The sequence below is a fragment of the Rhinoraja longicauda genome, chromosome 1 (assembly GCF_053455715.1).
Source record: "Rhinoraja longicauda isolate Sanriku21f chromosome 1, sRhiLon1.1, whole genome shotgun sequence".
NCBI classification, from domain to species: Eukaryota; Metazoa; Chordata; class Chondrichthyes; order Rajiformes; family Arhynchobatidae; genus Rhinoraja; species Rhinoraja longicauda.
The window spans coordinates 40168470-40195588 of NC_135953.1; the positions used below are offsets into that span (position 1 = coordinate 40168470).

At 42.0% G+C, this 27119-nt stretch overlaps 1 protein-coding gene across 1 annotated transcript in view; it reads right to left on the bottom strand.

The window, feature by feature from the left end:
* Nucleotides 1-10181, bottom strand: part of npr2 (natriuretic peptide receptor 2) — a 161937-nt gene extending 151756 nt beyond the window's left edge. The window contains exons 1-4 of the mRNA XM_078396012.1: nucleotides 9950-10181; nucleotides 9067-9852; nucleotides 7577-7779; nucleotides 6522-6635 (exon numbers count right to left, since the gene is read on the bottom strand). Of these exons, the coding sequence (XP_078252138.1) occupies nucleotides 6522-6635; nucleotides 7577-7779; nucleotides 9067-9769 (1020 nt within the window). The 5' untranslated portion in view covers nucleotides 9770-9852; nucleotides 9950-10181. The remainder of the gene's footprint in view (nucleotides 1-6521; nucleotides 6636-7576; nucleotides 7780-9066; nucleotides 9853-9949) is intronic.
* Nucleotides 10182-27119: the final 16938 nt, after the last annotated feature.

The window sequence follows — 27119 nt, forward strand, 5'->3', positions numbered from 1 at the left end:
TATAACATAAGAAGAGTGGGAAGACAGAGGATTGGGACTCTTTTAAAGAGCAACAAAAGTTAACTAAAAAGGCAATACGGGGAGAAAAGATGAGGTACGAGGGTAAACTAGCCAATAATATAAAGGAGGATAGCAAAAGTTTTTTTAGGTACGTGAAGAGGAAAAAAATAGTCAAGGCAAATGTGGGTCCCTTGAAGACAGAAGCAGGGGAATTTATTATGGGGAACAAAGAAATGGCAGACGAGTTAAACCGTTACTTTGGATCTGTCTTCACTGAGGAAGATACACACAATCTCCCAAATGTTCTAGGGGCCGGAGAACCTAGGGTGATGGAGGAACTGAAGGAAATCCACATTAGGCAGGAAATGGTTTTGGGTAGACTGATGGGACTGAAGGCTGATAAATCCCCAGGGCCTGATGGTCTGCATCCCAGGGTACTTAAGGAGGTGGCTCTAGAAATAGTGGAAGCATTGGAGATCATTTTTCAATGTTCTATAGATTCAGGATCAGTTCCTGTGGATTGGAGGATAGCAAATGTTATCCCACTTTTTAAGAAAGGAGGGAGAGAGAAAACGGGTAATTATAGACCAGTTAGTCTGACATCAGTGGTGGGGAAGATGCTGGAGTCAATTATAAAAGACGAAATTGCTGAGCATTTGGATAGCAGTAACAGGATCATTCCGAGTCAGCATGGATTTACGAAGGGGAAATCATGCTTGACAAATCTACTGGAAATTTTTGAGGATGTAACTAGGAAAATTGACAGGGGAGAGTCAGTGGATGTGGTGTACCTCGACTTTCAGAAAGCCTTCGACAAGGTCCCACATAGGAGATGAGTGGGCAAAATTAGGGCACATGGTATTGGGGGTAGGGTACTGACATGGATAGAAAATTGGTTGACAGACAGAAAGCAAAGAGTGGGGATAAATGGGTCCCTTTCGGAATGGCAGGCAGTGACCAGTGGGGTACCGCAAGGTTCGGTGCTGGGACCCCAGCTATTTACGATATACATTAATGACTTAGACGAAGGGATTAAAAGTACCATTAGCAAATTTGCAGATGATACTAAGCTGGGGGGTAGTGTGAATTGTGAGGGAGATGCAATAAGGCTGCAGGGTGACTTGGACAGGTTGTGTGAGTGGGCGGATACATGGGCAGATGCAGTTTAATGTAGATAAGTGTGAGGTTATTCACTTTGGAAGTAAGAATAGAAAGGCAGATTATTATCTGAATGGTGTCAAGTTAGGAGGAGGGGGGGTTCAACGAGATCTGGGTGTCCTAGTGCATCAGTCAATGAAAGGAAGCATGCAGGTACAGCAGGCAGTGAAGAAAGCCAATGGAATGTTGGCCTTCATAACAAGAGGAGTTGAGTATAGGAGCAAAGAGGTCCTTCTACAGTTGTACCGGGCCCTGGTGAGACCGCACCTGGAGTATTGTGTGCAGTTTTGGTCTCCAAATTTGAGGAAGGATATTCTTGCTATGGAGGGCGTGCAGCGTAGGTTCACTAGGTTAATTCCCGGAATGGCGGGACTGTCGTATGTTGAAAGGCTGGAGCGATTGGGCTTGTATACACTGGAATTTAGAAGGATGAGGGGGGATCTTATTGAAACATATAAGATAATTAGGGGATTGGACACATTAGAGGCAGGAAACATGTTCCTAATGTTGGGGGAGTCCAGAACAAGGGGCCACAGTCTAAGAATAAGGGGTAGGCCATTTAGAACGGAGATGAGGAAGAACTTTTTCAGTCAGAGAGTGGTGAAGGTGTGGAATTCTCTGCCTCAGAAGGCAGTGGAGGCCAGTTCGTTGGATGCTTTCAAGAGAGAGCTGGATAGAGCTCTTAAGGATAGTGGAGTGAGGGGGTATGGGGAGAAGGCAGGAACGGGGTACTGATTGAGAGTGATCAGCCATGATCGCATTGAATGGCGGTGCTGGCTCGAAGGGCTGAATGGCCTACTCCTGCACCTATTGTCTATTGTCTATTGTCACAGGGAGAATGTGCAAACTCCACACACTGAGGTCTGAATTGAACCTCGGTCCCTGGCACTGTGAGGCAGCAGCCCTACTAGCTGTGCCACTGCTGGTAATCATTATGGGATTTGGGTACTCTGATAAGGTCAACATTTATTCCACATGCTGACTGCCTTGATTTGGTAAATTGCCTTGAAATGCCCCAGCACTGCCATTAAACAAGGCTTCTGATCCAATAACGATTAAGGAATGGGATCATTGCCAACCAGCAGAGAGTGACCTTTAAAAATAGTAGCCATTAAAAAACAGCAAACATCATATAAAATATTATGTTTAAATTTCTAAACCATCTTTTATTTCCAAAAGTTTTCAGAAACCAGGAACATTTAAATAAGTACCCTCGTTTAATCAGGGACGTGGCCTCTAATGGGGAAGGATTCGGATTCCAGTAGCAAGTGTGGAGTATGATCAGGAAATTGAATGTTTGAGTCGTGCCACTGTTGGCTGTAATCCACTACACTTATCCTTGCTGTATGATTGTTTGTGTGGCACAGTGGCGCAGCTGGTAGAGCGGCTGCCTCACAGTGCCAGAGACCTGTGTTCAATCCTGCCCTCGGGTGCTGTCTATGTGGAGTTTGTCCCTATGGCCACATGGGTTTCTTCCAGGTGCACCAGTTTCCTCCCTTAGATGTGAGTGTTTGTAGGTTAATTAGGTCTGTATAAATTTGTAGGTTAGATCTGTACAAATTGCCCGTACAGTGAAGAGAGCGGGAATGTGTGATCAGTGGCCAGCATGGACTCAATGGGCCAAAGGTCCTGTTTCCATGCTGTATCTTTAAACCAAAATTAAAAACATTCTAAATAATTACATGAAAGACGAAAAAAATCTCAATGAACAATATTCAATAATTGCCTTTTAAAATAACCTAAAGAAAACAATTAAAAAATCCAAAAGCAAATCCAAAGTATTTGAGATTTCAATTTGTCTTAAATGAACAGCCATGCAACTGAAACACCTCAAAAGTCTAAATTTAATTATTCCAGAGCTAAATATTTTGAGCAGCAGTTTACCTTGTCTATCATGCTGTTTAATGTAACAAAATCCAATGTGATTAAAAAGAACAAACAAGATAGCCACCCTTGAAGAAAAATGCATTGGTAGAAATGGTCATTATTTATCTTTCTCTTGATTTGTTTATTTATGCTAAATAAATACTATTCCACAGCCTGCATTTAATCCTTCAAGAGCTGCACTGAAAGATAAGTCTGGAGAATGTTTCTGACGGCATTTGAGCTTATTTTTACTACTGTAAAATTTGACTCCACTCTAAATCATGTCTTTGATTCATTTTATTTTCACTTTTATTTTGCAACAATGATTGTTTCCAGTGATGATGTTTGAATGGCATTTTGAAAGCCAATAAGTAAAAAAAAAAGGACTACCATTCTTATTCCGAAAGTACTATTTAAAATAATCAGGTTTTATCATTCTTTGTTTTATCAGCAATATACACTTATTTACAGTTAACACTATTAACGCGGTTTTCACTCTAAATAATTTTTAGGATCATAACATGAGAAGTGTCCTGATACATTTGCTGAAGCTGAACTTTCACCGTGAATTTGGTACCCCTGAAAATGGTAGCTGTTAATTGAAATAATTCTAGATCTATCCACTACTAATCTTTAGTTATTTCAACAGGATCCAATATTTTCAATGGATTTCCAATGAAAATGGTGAGCAGAAAAAAGAGAGACCCAAAGGACAGCGGATGGTGAAATCTTATGCAAAAAGCAAACTGCTGGAGGAACTCAGCAGGTCAGGCAGCATCTGTGGAGGGAACTTCGTTCAATACCCTTTCCCAGTCTGACCGGAGTGCTGACCGGAAACATTGCCTGTCCATTTCCTTCCACACATGCTGCCTAACCTGCTGAGTTCCTCCAACCATTTATTTTTTTGCCTCAAAAAAAATCATGTCACTGACTCCATGTTGCTGGCCTTCTGTAGACTCAAACGATTTGAGTTAGAAACTATTGATACACCATGTTTGTTGCAATTTTTAATTTATAAAATGCATCCTTATCTTTAGCATGCTGCAGAATTAACAGACTGAAAACATGACCCCAAATTTTATGATCAATAGTGAAGGGATGATGCTCAGTGTTTACATTGAAGAAATCCATGCATGAAGCTTCTGCCAGCTCTGTGAGGCAATTCACTTGCTCCTTAAAACAGTTTTTATTAGGGCATTTTTTTTCAGATTGGAACACAAGATGAAGGAGGGGTATCTCTTCATGAGTAACTTCTAGATTTCTGTATTGGAATATGCCAGTGTGGTGAGAAGTAATTTTCACAAAGGATAATGGTAAACAGTGCCAATTTTGAAAGTTATAGGGTAATATTCCAAATTGTTCCGCTAGATTCAAGATTCAAGATAGCTTTATTTGTCATCCAATATTGGACGAAATTCAGTCACCCACAGTCCAACAATAAAAGCATTAAATAAGCATTAAAATTACACAACCCCAAAAAACGCTAGTTGTGACAATGACATTTCAGGAAATAATATATCAGGTAGTCCAAATATACAATTTGATTTTGCACCATATATTTCAACAATATTACAAAAAGTATATAAAAATCAGTAAATAAACTGCATTGTATTAAATTACTTATCCAGTCCATTTCTAGCTTAAAGATGCAAACCAGTATCAGCCCCAATATACCCGAAATAGAATGTTGCTTTTGTGTGTCTGAGGAAAAATCCTCTGCCACATGTTACGATAAACTGCAGAGGCCAGCTGGCATATCTGTTTGGTAAACAAATAATGCATTATACTACAGCAGCTAATTTACCTACAAAATGCCAGAAAACCAGAGCTAATAGAGGCAGTGATAAATATTGGTTGCAGAATAGTTGTTGTAGAGGTAAATGTGGGGTTACATGAGTAAAGAACCAGAATTCATTCAGACACTAAATGGGAATGTACGGTAATTGTAATTCTTTTATAGTTCAGGTGACATGTATCGCAAGATACAACACATCACAAAAAAAATAATTTCCTATAAACATGACCCCAGATTTTGCAGTTAAAGAAGAAAGCAATTTCCATAAGTACATGACAATGGAATTGAACTATACTTCTCAACCTATTTACTCACTTGTGTTAGAGACACAAGAAACGACAGATGCTGGAACCTTGAGCAGATCGCAAAGTGCTGGAGGAACTCAGTGAATCAGGTGCTATCTACCTGACCCGCTGAGTTCCTCCAGCACAGTGTTTTACTCATTTGTGCTTTGCATTATAAAAAATAACCAAATAACATTACATACATATAATGCATTCTAACAGATGTTGTACATGATGCTTAAGCTGACTTCACTTAACAGGTGCTCGGTACATCTGCTTCTTACTTATTAATTGATTAACAAGTAGGGATATTGAAAACAATACTGGAATATGGGAAAAATAGAGTAAATAGCATGAGGTCCCAAAAACACACAATGTGTTTATTAATACATTGGAGATCATGAGTATGAAGCACCAGCAATTAATAGCATAAGAACAATATAGAAATCTTGTATTCCAAGACATTTTACATTAGTAATACAAGTTACGTGAGATTCATTTTCCTGAGGAGAATGATACAAGAGATGTTGGACACCAAAGCACCTACCAATTGAAGTCATTATTACATTTTGGGTGTTCACCGTTTACAGGCTACTGCATAAAATGGACACACTGGAGAAATAAAATTAACTTAAAGACACTTGCAACATTTCTAATAACGTCAACACTGAAAAAGCAGCATTTAATACAATGAACTTTTTTTTCTGAAATCATCACACATCGAACTCTCACAAATGTGAGCAAAAAACCCCATTGCATTTACATTTAGCTCAGGTAATGCAATGTTAATTTTATGCACAACATAGTAACAGAAGACCTAGTGCAATAATTTACTAATTAGAAAACTATGTTTGATTACAGGGTCAAGAATGGCATATTTGAACGATGTTGTTACTTTATTTCAGACTACAGATTTTTCTCTAATTCTGCTAATACTATACTTTCTTCATGAATTGCCTCCATGAAAGAATAAACATCCAAGAAAATGAACAGTGCCACATTTGTTACAACAAATCTCCAAGATAGACTTATTTTCAGAAGAACTGCAATTTTCATCCCAAAGTCAAAATATCCAACAGTTTCTGTTTCAAGCCAACCTTATACCAATAAGTTGTGCAGATCATTGCATCAGTCAAAGCAAACAGGAATAGTTTAGATGAGCAACAACTGGACGTGCTTCATAGTTTGCTTAATTAAAACATATCCGTGGTCACCTTGCAAAATGATAATCAGACATAGTTCCCTGGGCAAATTTGGGATATTCTAGGCTTACCCACTTCACTGCGAGTTAAGGAGGGAATGGATTGCTCCATCCATCTGTATTCTCAGAGATCCCTATCTCATTTGTGTCGTCAATTACTTAATCGTTTTGATAATCAAGAACTAACTTTCTAGTCTGTATTTCAGCCAGCACTTACCAGAGAATTGTCCAGATCGATACTTGGCACATGTTTTAATCTTTCCCGTAAATCTTCCTGAAAATCTAAATACTCCGGGCCTTCGGGGTGCCGGTAGGTGATGATCATCACTGACTGGAAAATTAAACATTGTAATTATTCTTGGTTCGTGTAACTTTCTCGAGCAGCGCGCGTGGGGGAGAGTGGGGTGTAACAGTGTGGCAAATCATAGAGTTTGGCAACCAATCTTTGAAACATGTAGCAAGGCTTGCAGAAACCACAAGCATAGGACTGAGGAATCTATGTTATGGAGCGGTTAATCTACCTGGGAGGGACGCTTTATAAAACACGAGGGTGGAGTTTTCTGAATTGCTAGCATGTTCAATGTGAGTGGATGTGAACCCAGAACCTATTTGTGACATAGCACGTATTACCAGATTACAATCTACTACACCGCGAAAGTTATTTTCTTGTGTAGCACATCATTACTATATTTTGTCGCTCTGATGGCATTATTTTTTTAATGATAAGATTATCTTGGGGTATAAATATTAAAAAACACTTCAATTAAGACACTTAAATGTATCTCTGTGACCTGTTCCCTTTATAATCGTTACTTGTTTTGCATATCTATATCTCGATATCGCCGCCTATATCTCCAGGTCTCTCTCTCTCTCTCGCTCCCTCTCCTGGCTCTCAGTCTGAAGAAAGGTCTCGACCCGAAACGTCACCTGCTCCTTCTCTCCAGAGATGCTGCCCGACCGCTGAGTTACTCCAGCATTGTGTCTATCCACACTAACACGATTAACCACGATCTAATTGGATGAACTAAACAGGCTCGATGGTCGACTTAGTTACTTCTCTTCCTTTAATGACTTTCACGGCTTATGAATAGAATGGATTAATGAAGGATGGGTAAAAACAGACAACGAAGGCGGCTCTTTAAATGAAACGTTAACAAGGCATTTTATAAAACCTGCTGTTTTACAATCTACGTGACAGCACTTGCTGCGGGCGAAGTACCCCGACTAAAAACGGGTATTCGCAGACCACGAAGTTGAAAGAAATGTGCGTACTTTGAAAGCATCTTTGAGGAGTGGTTCGCTGCTGTGGTTATTTTCCCAGGGTTTGTAGGTGGACTGACCCGTTGACTTCCCTCTCAGACTCTCGCCTAAGAGATCCACGTAGAAAAATACATAGTCTCCATCTGTCAGTCCTTCCTTCTGCGCGTACAACATCATCTCCCGAAACTCTTCCAAGGGAAAACAGATGTAGATGACTGAAAGAAAAGAGGACCGATGTGGTGTAAACCGAAGCAGTATTTGAACACAAGACCCTCATTAAACAGAAAACTGTTCGTGTACCCCTTCAACAAATGAAAACGCCTTTTCACCAAAGACAGGCTATTTTTCAAGCAGGGTTCATCTTTTAGTTCAGTAATTTGAAACAAAATGAATCGCCGAGCTGCCAAAAAATAAACATGCTCGTTGTGCAATAAAAATATGCTAAGATTCATTCACCTTGTGACCGCTGCTTAATGAACCGATTGATCGATCGCTCTAAGGTTCTTAATGTTATCAATGTGGAGTGTGTGTTCTATGATTCATTACTGTAAGTGAGTTACGGCGAACTGTTAAAGCCAAATGATATATTTCTCTATCCGCAGTCTGCATTTGTGGTCCAATACTCTCGCACGAAGTCTTAATCTCCAATGTAATCTGCGCCGCTCGTCAAAGGCAATGATTTCGCACACAGTCTCTTATCATACGATTTGATACATTTATAAGCGAAATCGTACGACAAGCCATCTCCGCTCCCTTTCCTTCAACAAACTAACCTCCTTCTGAAGAAGGGTCTCGACCAGAAACGTCACCTATTCATTCTCTCCAGAGATGCTGCCTGACCCGCTGAGTTAATCCAACACCTTGTGTCTATCTTCGGTTTAAAGCAGCATCTGCAGTTCCTCCCTACAAGCTAACCTCCTTATTGTTTCAGCCCTCAGTGCCGCGCGGATTATAACTGTGGGACACATGTGTCTTTACGTGGGGAGGTTGGTCCCGCTTTGCCACTTTGAACGTGCGACACTCTCTGAATCTGAACCACCTACATTTTTAACAGGTAAAACCTCGAGGTTGCATCGAACCCTTTTTATGTTTTAGTTGGTGTGATTTCACAAACTGGAAAGCCCGGTTGAGCCCGCTTCTCTTTCAATAACGGGAACAGCCCCCACGCCCGAGCAAACAGCAAAAAACTCACTCTGATTTAAACTGACCTCGACGAAATAACGCGGCGGAAATCAATGAGCGCAATGGGTTGGTTTATTACTTTTAAAAAGTGCGTGTTATAGAGCAAGAAGGCAGCAGTACCAATGGAGGAAACCCAAGGTCAACTGTTAAGATGTTAAAATATTACATCATTCACTAACTTCTCCCCTCTAAAGCTTGCATTCCGGGACTAGCGAGGACAGGGCACAGATTTTCTTGCATACGAGCTGCTGCCTAAATAACAAACCTATTTGCTTTAAACCACATTCATAGGAAGGGGTGGGGTCTGGGAATCCACTTACTCCTGGCATTGTGCTTAATGAATTGTATAATTTCAATGATCGCTGCCTGCTGCAGCCCTTGATCCACGAGGTTGTCGTATTTCATCGTCATGTTTGGGAACTCTGTCTCCAGAGTGGTGTAGATCCCTTCCCCGGTGAAGTAGAAGGGTCGGTCGTCCATCTTTAAGTCCCAGTAAACCAGGGCTGCCCTGGAGGTCCAGTTGAAAGTCTCGTGGATGTGTTTGGCGAACTCGCCGAGTTTGGTGTAGCTGGGGCCGGTGCGGATGGTGGTGTTGTAATCTCCCGTCTTGTTGTCGAAGCCGAATGCCCAGGCTCCGCTGGTGACCATGGGCAGGTTCCAGTGGCTACAGAACCTGGACACGGGGGCGGCGGCGTAGGTGCAGCCCGGACCCACGAACACATCGGGGTCGTTCTTCATCTTGAAGTCCACCGCGTTGAACGGGGCGAGGGTGTCGGAGCAGCGGCCGTCCTTCTCGCTGGTCTTGAACATGTAGGTGAGCTGGTAGCCGCTGAGCAGCTCCTTGTCCTGGTTAATCCTCTCGACGGCCAGTTGGATGGCAGGTTCCACTCGCGGCCAAGCCCACGGGTAGTTGGTGTTGTTGTGAGGCAGCAAGATGGCAATCTTGATAGTTTCAAGGGCTTTTTGCGACCGGCCCTTGCCGACGGCGAAGTAGAAGAGAAGAAAGAAACATCGCACCTTCATGGTTCAGGCGAGTGAACAATTATGTGACAAGAAAAACCAGTCGATGCCTCTGTAAAACAAGTCCTTCCCCACAGCACAGGCATCTGTAAGGGAGAATGGAAAAAAAGTGCAATCATGTAACTGAAGGTTCCTGAAAATGACCAAAAGTGATGAAATTGAGGAGCCCTTATTTGTACTCACTTGGTCTTTAGCAGCGATTATCCCGGTTATCTGCCCTTCTCCAGTCTCCTGTACTGAGCCGACCCGTCCACATGACAATTCATCTGACCCGGTTCATTCATCTTTTTTTTTTTTGTTGCTCGTCTCTCGATCTACATCGATCGTTTAAGGAGGAAAAAAAAAATCTGGTCATTACCATAGCGGGCCTCCAGTTGGTGTGATCGCACGTCAGCGAAGAGGCAACAACGTTGGAGAGGTGTGGGATTAAAGCACCATCTGCCGGTGCGAGCCCGTCACCGACAGCGTCTCTCTCTCTCTCTCTCTCTCCTCCTCCTTCCCCGGGACTCGCACGCAACACTTGGAAAACTTCATAAACACGGCACCAGATCACGAATGGCTGGCATTCAGACATCAGTCTGAAGAAGGGTCTCGACCCGAAACGTCACCCATTCCTTCTCTCCCGAGATGCTGCCTGACCTGCTGAGTTACTCCAGCATTTTGTGAATAAATCGATTTGTACCAGCATTTGCAGTTATTTTCTTATACGAATGGCTGGCAGCTAGGTCGCCAGCAGTAAACGCGCACTTTACCGCTCGTTTGGCATTCCTCCCAGCTGCATTAAGCCAGTCGCCCGAAGATTTAATAATCCTATTTTCTATCAAGGTTTTGGAGAAGCTGAAGGAAGTTTGGAAGAGAAATGACACGGAATTTAATATTATTCCGCTCCGTAACTTCGGTGCTTGGTGGAACTCAATCTGCCAAATCAATAATAAAAATATAACCGAACTCAGCCGCCGTAAAAAGTAAATAGACGTAGTTTATTTTAACTTATTCTGCTTGTAACTCTCGCACAGAAAATACTACACTGTTGTTTAGTTTAATCATTTCTACTTTTATTCCCTATCTGGCAAAAGACGAAATAATGTTCAACCAAGCACAAGTTTCCGAGATAATCTTTTTCAAACCGGGTCGTTCATTGTGTTAATCAGGTCTAATGATGGGGAGACGTGATCGTGATGTTGGAATCGTCATTTCTGTTTACACTTTCAAAGCTTGGGAGCAACAAGTAATTTGGGGGAATAAAGAGTATGCAGAGTAATGTGGAGACCGTGGAAAGTGAATTTTGGAGGATTGGACGCGGCAATAGTCAACCCGAATTTCGATAGAAAATTAGATTTAGTAATTTGCCGAAAGATAAGGCACCTGCTGCATTAATAACAACAGAAGGAGGAGGAATTTATTTAATATTAATAATTACAAATTGAAGAGGCATATATTTAGCCAGAGGGTGATAAATCTGTGAAATTCATTGCCACTGATGGCGGGACGAAGGCCATGTCATTAGGTGTTTTTAAAGCGGAGATTAATAGGTTCTTGATTAGTAAAAGGGTGTCTAAGATTATTGGGCTGAGAGGGAAAGATAGATCAGTCACGATCGATTGGCAGAGCAGACTCGATGGGCCGAATGGCCTAATTCTGCTCTTACGTCGTATGAATTTATGAAAATTAATGACACGATTCTGCACACGGAATCTGAAATGAACTATTGGGGGGAATCAAGGAAGGGGCTCGACCCGAAACGTCACCCATTCCGTCTCTCCTGAGATGCTGCCCGACCTGCTGAGTTACTCCAGCATTTTGTGAATAAATACCTTCGATTTGTACCAACATCTGCAGTTATTTTCTTACAGTAGGATAAAGGTCAACTGCAATGAAATGCTTCGGCTAAAGTCACATAAAGTCTTCGCTTAAGTTGTGAGCTGTGAACAGTTGTGGAAAACCTCGGACCAAATCAATTCTCCACTGGTTGCGAACTGCCGGCGGAAGCGCACGGTGCGTTTTGTCCAAAAACTTTGTTATCAACGCATAGTAACCAAAACATAACGAGCATTCAAATGGAACCAGGCGGACTTTCTTTTAACCGTGTTCGGCAGCTGTTTTCATTTTGAAATGAAATGAGCAAAACTGCCTCCGACCACACCGAACGGTATAATCCGCTCTCCCCTCAGATGCTAAACCCCCATTTGAAATGCGTTTCATTTGCCAGTGACTATAAGAAAAAAAAAAAAGCAAGCAGGCTATCACAGTTTTACAGGGGTCACTTTGAAGAAGGAAGTTAAATGTGATACGGATGCACGCTGACTCGCTCAGTGCTTTAAACTGAAATTACTCGGTAATTTATTTTTTTAATGTTACCAAGTGTCTATTGTCTTTCCGTTGGAACACGACTGCTAACGAATACAATTATAAATTGAAAATTAAATATTGAATAAGATTTTGTTAAATAATTTCTAATTTGTTATTTCTGGAATATGTTTATTTAACAAAGGTCATTTTGTTATAACACGAGGCGAAATCGCGTTGTGAAGGTTTAGTTTGGTATTTGAGTTATCGGAAACAGACACATGGATGGGATGTGAGAAGTGTGGTCCTTGGGGGAATTGTGTGGAACCTGTGTTTTGTTTACCTGTGATCTGGCTGAGAGAATGGAAAGTGTAATCCAAATTTCCAGATTGTATTAAATCACTACAGACAGTAACTTGTGCGGATGACGAGTGAAATTACAACGATACAAGTAATAAATTAATTGGCAGATATATTGATGTGTGAGATCAACCATTTCGAATATCAGGGCAAATTCGAATATTTCCTTTAATAATAGGTACACGTAGATAACCCAATACAGGTATTAAAAAAACTGCAGGTTCCTCGTGGCAACAAGTGATCAAAAAGCTTAATGAAATGTTGTTCTTCATTTGTACGTTGGCCAAATCCCACGTCTAATTTTGGATGTCACTCCACGTAGGGAATATGAAGCGTGTTACGCCAAGGTGATTTATGGACGAGAAATGTGAATGCTGCGTCAAACAACATTTTCAAGAGGTCGACAAGCATTTTATTAGATGAAGAGTTTGTAGACTTTGCAGCAATGGCTGGCTCGTGGGGGTCAAGGTCCCGATTTATTATTAACTAATTGACGGCGAAAGTGAGCCCTGCTTAACCTACTTGAAATAGTTTAGTTCAGAATGGGGGAAGGCATATTTTAGTTTGGATTCACTTAATGAAAATGTAACATTTGTATTAATAATCAGTACAGGTGCATTGCAAAGTTATACGCTGAGGAATAGATACGTTATGAATGGAAAATGAGGAATGAGCTTGAATCCAAGTAAGTGAAAGACATGAGGAATAGCAGATGCTGGTTTATTAATGTAGACACAAAATGCCAGTAAATAAGCTTTAACTGAACCCTACATTTCTGGGCAGGCGGTTTTCAAGTTTCATGTCATGGTAAATGCCTACCCATAAAATGCCGTCTGTATTTGTCTCGTCACCAGGTTAGACGATAGCTATGTAAATCTAGTGTTCATTTGTTTTGTGAACCTGTCTGTGGATTGTTACCCCGAGTACACTTCGACAGGTACATGGATATAGAACCGGTTGAGAGTAGAGGCAAACGCAGGCAGGTGGGACGTACAGATGGGACATGTTGGTCTACGTGGGCAAGTTGGGCTGAAGAGGCTTTTTCCACGTTAAATGATTCTGAGAGTTGGACGATGAAACATAGAAACATAGAAACATAGAAACATAGAAACATAGAAACATAGAAACATAGAAACATAGAAAAATAGAAAATAGGTGCAGGAGTAGGCCATTCGGCCCTTCGAGCCTGCACCGCCATTCAATATGATCATGGCTGATCATCCAGCTCAGTAACCTGTACCTGCCTTCTCTCCATACCCCCTGATCCATTTAACAAAAAGGGCCACATCTAACTCCCTCTTAAATATAGCCAATGAACTGGCCTCAACTACCTTCTGTGGCAGAGAATTCCACAGACTCGCCACTCTCTGTGTGAAGAAATGTTTTCTCATCTCGGTCCTAAAAGACTTCCCCCTTATCCTTAAGCTGTGACCCCTGGTTCTGGACTCCCCCAACATCGGGAACAATCTTCCCGCATCTAGCCTTAAGAATTTTATATGTTTCTATAAGATCCCCCCTCAGTCTTCTAAATTCCAGCGAGTACAAGCCCAGTCTATCCAGTCTTTCCTCATATGAAAGTCCCGCCATCCCAGGGATCAATCTGGTGAACCTTCTCTGTACTCCCTGCGCAGGTTTTTGCAGCAGATTTAAACCATGATATATACTAATAAGCAAACTCAATAATTAGACTTAGGCACTCACGAGAATTTAGCTTGCCCTCTTCCATGTTTAGTTTTTTTTCCCACATCTTCTTTATATGTCGTTAACATTTTAAATGATTAAAATGTAGTGTTCATTTGTACGGATTGGTGCAATTGCACACACCGAGAGTTTTGCATCCAGGTAGTTTGATATTGATGGAGTTAGTGGAACTGAAGATAAACACAAAAAGTTGGAGTAACTCAGCGGGTCAGGCAGCAACTCTCGAGAAAAGGAATAGGTGACGTTTCGGGTCGAACCCCTTCTTCAGTTCCGCTGAGTTACTCCAGCTTTGTGTTTCTGTCTTCGGTTTAAACCAGCATCTGCAATTCCTTCCTACGCACAAGTTAATGGATCTGCAAACGTTGCAAAATATATAACTCGATTTCCAAAAGAATGCCAAGTAATACATCATTAATGCACCGTTTTGAAGGTCATATCAAATGATTTGTGGCAAAGGTATCAAAGCCTAGCGTCACAAGAACAATCATTTAAGAATCTGTACAGTCCTGTTTCTGAATGGTGCCACAGAGACTGAAGGAACGAACAGGAATTTGCCTATTAACCCTTGCAATTGTTTCCTTTTTCGATTTCTTGATTTTTTCCCACCTGATTCATTTAGGGACAGGTCGCCACAAACGCTTTATTTTTGTAAATATTGCCAGCCTTTCGTGTTTCCCCTTGGCTTGCTTTTTCCGGACTTCGGCTGCCACCTGGTGGTGGTTAACAATTCTGTTTAACTGAATTTCTTTGGTCGCGACATATGCAGTGAATTAATGTGGCGTTTTGCGTCACGAGAACAACCATTTAAGAATCTGTGCAGTCTTGTTTCTGAATGGTGCCACAGAGACTGAAGGAACCAACTACTATGAACAGGGATTTGCCTATAAACCCTTGTAATTGTTTCCTTTTTAGATTTCTTGATTTTTTTCCACCTGATTCATTTAGCGACAGGTCGCCACAAACGCTTTATTTTTGTAAATATTGCCAGCCTTCCGTGTTTCCCCTCGGTTTGCTTTTCCGGACTTCGGCTGCCAGCTGGTGGTGGTTAACAATTCTGTTTAACTGGATTTCTGGTCGCGACATATGCAATGAATTAATGTGGCGTTTTTAACGATGTATTTGGTGCAACTCAAAATATATATATGGGTTACTTACCTAAAATTGGAGAATTCAATGTTTACGCGGTCCGGCTGTCAGTTAGCCAAACAGCATATGAGGTGCTGTTCCTCCACTTTCTCTATACATCGCTCGCCATAAAACTCCTTTGTTTAGTCATTCCCTCCCACCCTAAAAACTTCCTCCCCAAGTACTTTCCCCGGTAATTGCAGAAGATGGAACATCTCTCCCTGTACCTTCTCCATCATATCCACCCAGCCGTTCCACCAGGTGAGAAAGAGGTTCGTAGATCGGCGAGACCAAGCGTAGACTAGGCGATGGTTTCACCGATGCTTGTTTTGTCAAGACCTACTGGGTTTCTTGGCTGCTAACCATTTCAACTTCCCTCCCCATTCCCATGCTGACTGTTCTGACCTGAGCCTCCATTGACAGAGTGAGGCCACATGCAAATGGGAGGAACAGCATCGCCTATTCTGCTTGGATAATTTACAGCTTAACACTGAGCATTGAATTTTCCAATTTTAGATAACTAATCCACAAGTACCATTACCCTCCCTCTTCCCTGTGCCCACATGGTTATGCCATTTCTACCTTCCTCCCTCCATCCCTTTCCAACTGTTTTCCTTCCTCTCGCCTCATATTTCTGTACAACTTCTAGCCTTAGCTCCTTATGTCACATCTTTTTCCTTTTCATCTCTGGCCTTTGTCCAACCACCTGCCATCAACCCTCCCACCTATATCAACCGATCACATGCCAGGTTTTCTCCTTTCCCAACCAGTCATTTAGTCTTAAAATGTGGAAACATGCCCTTTGGCCCAACTTGCCCACACTGCCTAACATGTCCCATGTACACTAGCCTGCCTGCATTTGGCCCACATCCATCCAAATCTTTCCTATCCAATGTACCTGTCCAAATGTTTCTTAAACATTACAATTGTGCCTCCTCCAGCAGCTTGTTCCAGGCACCTACTGCCCTTTGTGTAAAAATAAAAAGTTACACCTCTGGTTCCTATTAAATATTTTCCCCCTCGCCTAAAAACGATGTCCTCTGGTTCTTGATTTCCCCTACTTTGGGCAAGAGACTCTGTTTATCCGATTTACCCAATCTATTCCTCTCATGATTCTGTACACCTCGATAAGATCACGCCTCAGCCTCCTATGCTTCAAGGAATGGAGTCCTAGCCTGTTCAACCACTCCCTGTAGCTCAGGCCCTTGAGTCTTGGTAACATCCTTGTAAATCGTCTCTGCATCTTTCAAGCTTGACAACATCTTTCCTATACATGGTGCCCCAAACTGAACACAATACTCTAAATGTGGCCTTAACAATGCCTTACATAACTGCAACATGACATCCCAACATATATACTCAACACTCCAACTAATGAAGGCCAATGTGCCAAAAGTGGTTTGACCACCCTATTAACAAGACTCGGCACATTGGCCTTCGTCTGTCAGAGTATTGACTGATCTTTTTTCCAGCTTTCATGGGTGGGGGGGGGGGCACTGCAATCAATCTGAAGATGGGTCCCGACCCAAACATTGACTATCCATCTTCTCCAGAGATACTGCCTAACTCAACAAGCTACTCCAGCACTTTGTGTCATTCTTTCTAAACCACTATCTGCAGTTCCTTGTGTCTATAATTTAAAGAGTTGACTGTCTTCTGATTGTGTTAGGTTTTCCATTTCTTGAACCTTTTAGTTTATTTCAGTGTTGGGCAATGCTAAACATGCTGCATGGTTAATATGTTTAGGAAACAACTGCAGATGCTGGATAAATCGAAGATAGAAGATAGACACAAAGTGGGACAGGCTGCATCTCTGGAGAAAAGAATGGATAACATTTTGGATCAAGACCCTTCTTTAGACTGATGTCAGGATAGTGCGGGGTACAATGATAAAATGTAATTGGAGAAAGTAAGACTGGTCGGAGAACTGGGAAGGAGGAGAGGATGGAGAGAGCAGGAAAGCAAGGGATACTTGAAGTTAGAGAAGTCATTGTTCATACCACTTGGTTGTAAGCTGCCCAAGCGAAATATGAGGTGCTGTTCCTCCAATCTCCATTGGGCCTCACTCTGACAATGGAGGAGGCCCAGGGCAGGTCAGTGTGGGAATGGGAGGGGGAGTTAAAGTGTGGAGCAACCGGGAGATCTGCTAGGTTAATGCTAGGTTCGCTGGTTAGACACGCTTTTCCTGATAATTGCGATAACTGGGGGTGATTCAGATCTTTAAAAGATTTTACTGGTGTAAATGCCAAAAACCTTTGCACAGAATAAGTAGTACAGAGTCCTGTGCTATGAAGTGCTAGTCCCAGGGAAAAAAGAAGCATAGAATGTGGTGAAATTAGGTGAGGTGGGTAACGGTCACTTATTTCCCAAAGATGTGCAGGCTGATAGGTTAATTAGTCACTGTAAATTATCCCCAGTATGTAGGCAAGTGGTAGAATGTGTGTGGAAGACTACATGCTGACAGACAATCTGAGTGTCCCCCTACCATTGGTGAAACACGAGGCACATTCACAGGTTAAGGCCAGGTCTGCTGCATACAAAACAAATGATTCCGAGTGGTACAAGAAGGCCCCCTATGATCCCCGCAAAGCCATCAAGGATGCCAAGAGACAATACCAGGACTATCTTGAGTCCCAGTATAATCACTCGGACATACGGAGAATGTGGCAAGGTCTGAATAAGACGACTGGTTGCAAAGCATGGTCAGGGAGCATCGTTGGCGAAGGTGTGACCCATCTGATGAACTGAATGCTTTCTATGCTTGGCGGCACGGTGGCACAGTGGTAGAGTTACTGCCTTACAGCGAATGCAGCGCCGGAGACTCAGGTTCGATCCTGACTACGGGTGCCGTCTGTACGGAGTTTGTACGTTCTCCCCGTGACCTGCGTGGGTTTTCTCCGAGATCTTGGGTTTCCTCCCACACTCCAAAGACGTACAGGTTTGTAGGTTAATTGACTGGGCAAATGTAAAAATTGTTCCTAGTGGGTGTAGGATAGTGTTAATGTGCGGGGATCGCTGGGCGGCGCGGACCTGGTGGGCCGAAGGGCCTGTTTCCGCGCTGTATATCTAAATCTAGATCTATGCTCGCTTCGAGCAGAAGCCCAACAGGGCAGTGACGCCCAGTCCTTCAACCCCAAATGTGCCTCTTCCAAGGGTGACTGGTGCAGAGGTTAGATCAGCCTTCCTGAAGGGAAACCCATGGAAAGCAACTGGCTCAGACGGAGTTCCTGGCCATGTCCTTAGTAACTGATCTCATGCCTAAAGACTACCATTCGGTGGCTTTGACATCCACCATCATGAAATGTTTTGAGAGGCTAGTAATGGAATGTATTAAATCCAGTCTACCCAGTGGCCTTGACCCACTGCAGTTTGCCTTTGCCTACCAGGTACACGGACGATGCCATCGCCTTAGCCCTGCACATCCCTAGAACATCTGGATAAGAGAGATACGTCAGACTCCTATTCACAGACTACAGCTCTGCCTTTAACACCATTATACCATCCATGTTCAACACCCCAACAACTCGCACCAACTTCTACAGATGCGCCATAGAAAGCATTTTATCAGGATGCATCACCCCAAGGAACAATTCTGTTTAACTGAATTTCTGGTCGCGACATATGCAATGAAATAATGTGGCGTTTTTAACGATGTATTTGGTGCAACTCAAAATGTATATGGGTTACTTACCTAAAATTGGAGAATTCACTGTTTACGCGGTTCGGCTGTAAGTTACCCAAACAGCATATGAGGTGCTGTTCCTCCACTTTCTCTACACATCGCTCGCCATAAAACTCCTTTGTTTAGTCATTCCCTCCAAGACCGCATTAAATTGCAGCGAATTGCAGACGCATCACACAAACCAACCTCCCTTCCATTGACTCCATTTATACCTCACGCTATCTTGGCAAGGCCAGCAGCATAATCATGGATGAGTCGCATCCTGGCCACTCCCTCTTCTCCCCTCTCCCATCGGACAACAGGTTTTGAATTGTGAAAACGCACACCTCTGGATTTTGGGACAGTTTCTTCCCAGCTGTTATCAGGCAACTGAATCATCCTACCACAACTAGAGAGCAGTCCTTAACTATTATCCACCTCATTGATGACCCTCAGACCATCTTTGCTCCGACTTTACTGGCTTTACCTTGCACTAAATGTTATTCCCTTATGTATCTACACACTGTAAATGGCTCGATTGTAATCATGTATTTTCTTTCCATGACTGGTGAGCATGCAACAAAAGCTTTTCACTGCACCTATGTGACAATAAACTAAACTGAACTGAGCTGGGAATCTGGGGAGTTGATGAAAAATATGGGGAATATAATTAGGATTAGTATAAATGGAAGCTAGAAGGTCAGTGGGAGACTTAGTGTGTCAAAAGGATCTGTATCCATGCTGCATCCCTCCTTGGCTCTGCTGCTAGGTCCCCTGGTGTACAGGTTTAGGTGGAGGAAGGACCTGCAGATGCTGGTTTACACCAACGATAGACACAAAATGCTGGAGTAACTCAGCGGGACAGGCAGCATCTCTGGATAGAAGGAATGGGCGACATTTTGGGTCGAGACCCTTCTTCAGACTGAATGTCTACCCCTCATGTACACAACTAGTCATCTCCCACCGTGACCTCTTACCTGTGACTCACAGCCAGCCAATGCAGCCTCATCTCTCCAAAACCACGGGCAGCAGTCTGAAGCCGTCCCACAGAGGTCAATATCTTCTCGGGGACGTCTGTGTGAGTAAGTAATGGGCTTGCAGTAGCCGGGCTGAAGCCACAGGGGAGACACTGGAATGTGGCGCTCAGACACCAAAACCACAAACAAGGTCGTGAAAGGAACTGGGGCATGTAATTTCACTGAAAAAGGTGATCTTTTTAGATGTTATTGCTGTCATAACATAATAATATGAGCACACCAACTTTATTGAAACGCATCCTCATTTAGGGCCAAAAAGATTCTTCATTGTAGAGAGATAACTGACCCTGGTGTTTCAGTTGCTGCAAACCTTGTCAAGCACCAGTTCACAAGTTATGTAGGAAAATAACTGCAGATGCTGGTACAAATCAAAGGTATTTATTCACAAAATGCTGGAGTAACTCAGCAGGTCAGGCAGCATCTCAGGAGAGAAGGAATGGGTGACGTTTCGGGTCGAGACCTTTCTTCAGATGAAGAAGGGTCTTGACCCGAAACGTCACCCATTCCTTCTCTCCTGAGATGCTGCCTGACTTGCTGTTCACAAGTTATAGTCTACTCCATCATTCAATCATAGCTGATCTATCTTTAACTCTCAACCCCATTCTCCTGCCGCCTTCCCATAACCCTTGACACCTATACAAATCAAGAATCTATCAATCTCTGCCTTAAAAATATCCACAGCCTTCTTTGGCAATGAATTCCACAGATTCACCATCCTCTGACGAACGAAATTCCTCCATCTCCTTTCTAGATTCTCCCGCTGGTGGAAACATGTTCTCCACGTCCACTCTATTCAGGCTTTTCACAATTTGACACATTTCAATGAGGTCCCCCCTCATCTTTCTAAACTTCAGCGAGTACAGTCCCAGTGCCTTCAAATGCTCATCGTTTGTTAACTCAACATTCCAGTCTTAGATAGAATTAGGACCTGAGCTATAGGGAGAGGTTGGGCAGATGAGGACTTTATTCCTTGGAGGGCAGGAGGATGAGGAGTGATCTTTTTGAGGTGTATAATATCATGAGGGGAATAGATCGACTAGATGCACAGAGTATTTTATGCAGAGTAGGGGAATCAAGAATCAGAGGATTAAGATAAGGGGGGAAAGATTTAATTTGAACCTGAGGGCAACTTTTCCACACGGAGGGTGTAGCAGGTATATGGAATGAGCTGCCTGAGGAGGTTTATAACAACTCGAAATAACAATTATAACAACATTTAAAAGATATTTTAAAGTGCATGGATAGGACCAGTTTAGAGGGATATGGACCAAAGGTGATGGAAAGTATAGTTTAGATGGGGCAGCTTGGTTGGCATTGGCATGTTGTGCTGAAGGGCCTGCTTCCTTGCTATGGGACTCTATGATTCCCACAGTAGGCTAACTGCAGTACCGCCACTAAAGCACCCATTGACTTCTGAAACGCCAAATGCAAAGGAAAGACGCTCCCTGTTTAACTCTTAGAAGCCAGCATTGAGTTCCTGAAGTTGCTCAGTCAAGCCTCCCACTGTCACTAGTATGCCTTTAAAGATGTGCCGATACAGCAACGTATCACTGGCATTGCTCAATGGAGGTTGCAGGCTGCATCCAAAAGCTCAATTTTACAGCAGCAAGGGGAAAAACTTATGATGTACAACTTGTAATCTTGTTTGGTACATTTTTGATGCTGGGGAAAGTCAGACAATAGACAATAGACAATAGACAATAGGTGCAGGAGTAGGCCATTCAGCCCTTCGAGCCAGCACCGCCATTCAATGCGATCATGGCTGATCACTCTCAATCAGTACCCCGTTCCTGCCTTCTCCCCATACCCCCTCACTCCGCTATCCTTAAGTTAAAGTTGTTAAAGTTGTTCGCGAGTGGACATGCTCAGACCAATTTTACAATGGATATGATTTTACCCAGAAGTGATCACGAGCACAATCCCTTCTTGTGCATATAAAATATGGGTGATAAGGGATCCAATTTCTCGGCTTGGTTACCCTATGAAACAAAGTTAGTTTATAGCTCTTTTGCACTAGTTGTTTGGAGCTAATACCAAATACAAAATTCAGTGCAGTTGGGAATTTCATTGAAGGAGAGCGCAATGCCACTTCAAATATTACATACATTTTGGAAATGTGACACTGAAGCATAGTTGTGACAGTATTGAAACACAACCGCTTTTTCTTTGAAGCATCATACAAGTGACTTATATGCATTGGGCAACATACAAGTGAGTTTAATTCTCTGGCACTTGTTGCAGCGAGAAAATAATTGGGGAAATTGTATTTTTAAACTTAATAATCAAACAACAATTTGTTCAAAAAACAAACTGCTGGAGAATTTCAATGAGTCAGGCAGATCTGTTGAGGGAAATGCACAACTGACATTTCAGGTTGGGACCCTTCCTCAGATTGAAGAAGAGACCCAACCCAAATTCCTTCCACAAATGCGGCCTGACCCATTGAGTTCCTCCAGCAGTTTTGTTTTTTTGTACCTCTGCAGTCTCTTATGTCTCTGCAGTTCTGTTCATATCATATCATATCATATCATATCATATATATACAGCCGGAAACAGGCCTTTTCGGCCCACCAAGTCCGTGCCGCCCAGCGATCCCCGTACATTAACACTATCCTACACCCACTAGGGACAATTTTTACATTTACCCAGCCAATTAACCTACATACCTGTATGTCTTTGGAGTGTGGGAGGAAACCGAAGATCTCGGAGAAAACCCACGCAGGTCACGGGGAGAACGTACAAACTCCTTACAGTGCAGCACCCATAGTCAGGATCGAACCTGAGTCTCCAGCGCTGCATTCGCTGTAAAGCAGCAACTCTACCGCTGCGCTACCGTGCCGCAGTTATATAACTAGGGCAGCAGAACACAACAGTGCAGTTGCTAACTTTTAAAGGGTGATACCAGAGCTCATTCTGACTCAATTGAAAACACAGAAAAGTATACATCAAGAGGATCTCAACCCAAAGCATCAGATGTCCATTTCCCTCCCCATATTTTGCCTGACCTGCTGATTCTCTAGTAGATTGCTTTTTGATCAAGATTAAGGCATTGTACAGAATGTTGACACCATTCAATTCAATGTGGACGGCAAAAATGGTACTGATAACATTAATGTTGGTCTGTTGATATTGTGTACAAGGTCTTTTACTGCCATTCTGGCACAACTGGCATTTTCCAATGCCTGGCTGTGCAGATTGTTCAATTTTGTAATTAGTCTTCTGCAGTGGAACCATGATGTGCATTGCTGCCCAATGAGTTGAACCTGTGGTGTACTTTCCCATGTCCTGTCTTTAATGTGTTTGGAAGGTTAACCTTGTATTTGGAGTCCTTGTTTATTTACTGTCTCCGCATAGTATCAATGTCTATGTTGGCGCTTGAGGTAATCATTTCAAATACTGCTGTGACTGAGTGGGTGAAATTAATGCAGTCCCAAAGTGCCATTCTTCTACCCACGCAAGTGACCTCTGCTTCACCCAAATGTTTCAGTTATGACTAGAGAATGAAGGTAGCCCCTTCATTACCAGTTGGAAATCTGCTGCCTGGGGTTTTCTACGAACTTATTCTGCAGGAAAGAAGGAGGCAGTGACTTTGAGCTTCGTGAAGAATTCAGAGAAGATGCCAGCCATTCTTACATGGCAGAGTCTGTGCTAGTGATGAACATGTAAATATAAGGATGATGTCCACCAGAAGGACTTTGCAGGATAATCGCAACAGGCAATATGATGAATGCTATGAATCCTACAATTAATGGGATCTTTGCGTGGCTGTGATTTATTTTGGCATCCTTATTACCTTGATAACTCTTGTTGGATTTTAAAAAATCTGCATTGTAGTTTATTCTGAAGGAAATGTTCCTCAGCAATCTTCCCACTCAAGAGATAAAGGATGTTTCTTAATGGTTGCACTAAAGTTTTAAGTACAGCAACTTGAAATCTTGTTAACTGGAAGAGTGTCTGCCTTCACCCATTTTTCCCAGAACACCTTGTGTAATTTTTTTACAAGGCACCTCTTGCCTCAGAGGCTGGAACTGGATTCCCAATATCAATGCATTGTGAGCACAAAAAGGGAATTGGAGCGATGTGAATCGTGTAGGCGGAGAAGATTAGTTTAATTTCAATGATCTAATGGTACTTTATCACATGTACTGAGTTGTAGTGGAGATATTTCATTTGAAAAGGCAGAATGTAAAATAATAAGTAACATGGAAATGGTTTATATTAGATTTCTTTTGAGGCTGTCCAATGTTTTAAACCTAATGATGCAACACTTTTGTACATATAAGTGGAGAAAAAATATTATTTTCAAAAAGTACCTTCTACAAAATCTGTACACTGGTTTGCAGCCATTGTGAATCCAACAAGGCATTATGGACAACAAGAGAAATGAACCAATACTCTGGTTTTAAATATCTTGGTTGAGGGATAAGTGTTTAGAACATAGAAAAGTACAGCAGAGTATAATATCTGTGCCAAACATGATACCAAGATAAACTAAACTAATCTACCTGCAGCAGTACCAGGAGTCGGATCATTCTTTGCATAATGCCAAGGAAATCTTTATATTCTCCTGAGGCAGAAGATGTAGCTTTGGTTTATTTATTCTAAAGACAAGTCAAATGTCTCAGCAATGCTGAACAAAAGAAGAGTTCCACCTATTCTCAGCAATCGAAGATTCAAGGCGAGTAAAGGCTTGAAAGTTGTGAAAACTAAGAAAATAATTCTTAACAGAATGTTGCCCAGATTTTTCAGTCAATGTTAAAAGCATGACCCTTGCCACTAACCTCCAGCAAATGCAAAAACACAGATGTGGTGGATTTCTATCTGATAACATAACATGCAACTGATGCTGTACAGGAACAGTGAAACTATCAAACAAGTTGTGCCGCCATTTGGATTGAAGAATTGTCATGAAAACCCCCCCAGCACATATGATGTATTTAAGCAAAAATTATTTAAACAATTTTGAACAAAAAAAAGGATCATTAAGGAATTAAATGATCATAATAAGGCATTTTTTAAAAACTATTTATTAAATGTCAGAGTCATCGTTTCCAATATTATTTTTTCCAGGTCTGAAAGGTTGCCTAGATGTAATCATGACTCCATTGCAAACGGCTCAATCTATTCATTTATGGAAGGTGGAAATCATAGGCAAGATCAACATTTGTGGTCATTTCCGGATTGCCTTGCAGTAAGCGGCAGTGAGGTGCTTCACATGAATCGTTGAAGTCTTTCAATTCCGTGTACTTCACCAATAAAGCTGAGGAGGCATTTAAACCCAGTGATGATCAAAGAAAAGAAATAGCAATATTGAAGTCATGATAGGTTTGCAGAGAAACCCGGGTGGTGATGTTTCGAAAAGCAATTGCAGCCCCAGAACTTCAGAATTTTGTGAGGAGTTGCCGAAGAATCCTTGGCAAGTAATGGTGACATATTGATGGTAAACTCTGCAGCCAGGTATATTTGCAGTAGTAGTGCATATAAGGCGAACAATGAAGAAGAGTCTCGACCCGAAACGTCACCCATTCCTTCTCTCCCGAGATGCTGCCTGACCTGCTGAGTTACTCCAGCATTTTGTGAATAAATAAGGTGAACAATGGGTTGTCATTTCAACACTCAATCATACCTCATAGACAACCTTTTATTTTTAAATCTACTTGCAGTGATAATAAGTCAGGTTTTAAATTCATATCAAATTACGTGTTCTCTTATCATGAAACCATTGAATATAAGAAAAAATCAAAAATAAATCCAAGATCTTTTGGGAGTAATTTTAGTTTTTATCACTAAGTGATAAGTATTCCATTTGAAAAGAAAATTAATAGTTTAAAACAGAGAAACAATTTATCATTGTTTCCAGTGTGATGAAAGTTTAAATGATCTTATCATTTGACCATTAAGACTTGGAAGATTGTGTGGTATCTTCACAATTGATTTAGATGTGAATAAAGATCACCTGTAAAATGCACAAGGAGTCATTGACTACAGATGGTGATATTCTTGAGGAACTATCCTGGGAAAATAAAAGGCAAAGCTTCTAATGGGCAATTTGTTCTGATTGTGGCAGAATTGTGGTGGTGAATCTGTGGAATTCTTTGCCACAGAAGGCTGTGGAGGCCAAGTCAGTGGATATTTTTAAGGCAGAGATAGCTAGATTCTTGATTAGTATGGGTGTCGGGGATGATGGGGAGAAGGCAGGAGAATGGGATTAAATAGACCAGCCATGATTGAATGGCAGAGTAGACTTGATGGGCCGAGTGGCCTAATTCTGCTCCTATCTCCGATCTTTTGAATTGAGGAACTGGAAAAGAGATGCCAAGATGAGCAAAGGGATCCACATTTAACAGTACCTATGGATGAATCATGATGGAGTTGTGGGCTGTCCAGGGACTGGGCTATGCAGCATTTTACACTTTAGAGATACAGTGTGTAAACAGGCTCTTCCACCCACCGAGTCCGCGCCGCCAGCAATCACCCCTTACACTAGCGCTATTCTACATACTAGGGACAATTTACAGTGTGCGAGGAACGGGGAGAAAACCCCAGTCACAGGGAGAGCTCCAGGCAGTACCCTTAGTCAGGATCTCTAGCGCTGTAAGGCAGTAACTCTACCGTTGCACAACTATGCTGCTGCCCTAACACCTTTCCTTTCATAATATTGATGGTCAGTCCTTGATGTTCATTAAGGGGTTTCAAGTGATATATCTGTTTTCCTTCGTGTTTCGTGAAATGGCATTATCAAAAGGCGTAGTTGGTGATCTCTTGATTTTGGACTTGGCATGCAAACAGGCAAGACTGAAACCTTTCCCAGCTACTCGGTAACACAATGGTAATCCTTGGTGGGAAGTTGTCACTGATGAAGAATAAATGTGAAAGAAATAGAGGAAAATGGTTCGGGTGACTACAAAGCTTTTGTTGACGCTGGTGCTTATGATGAAAGATATTGTCTTTGCAACAGAATTGTGGAATGGTACAATCATATAATTATGCAGGAATTTTATGATGCTGTTAAATTTCTGTGGGCAGCCAAACGTAAACACCATTCAGCCCACCAAACCGTCACACTTCACAGATTCAAAGGGATTAAAGAAATCCATGAATGCAATAAATAATTATTGGTAGACATAAGGAATTGCAGATGCTAGATTCTTGCACAAAACATACAGTACTGGAGTAACTTGGC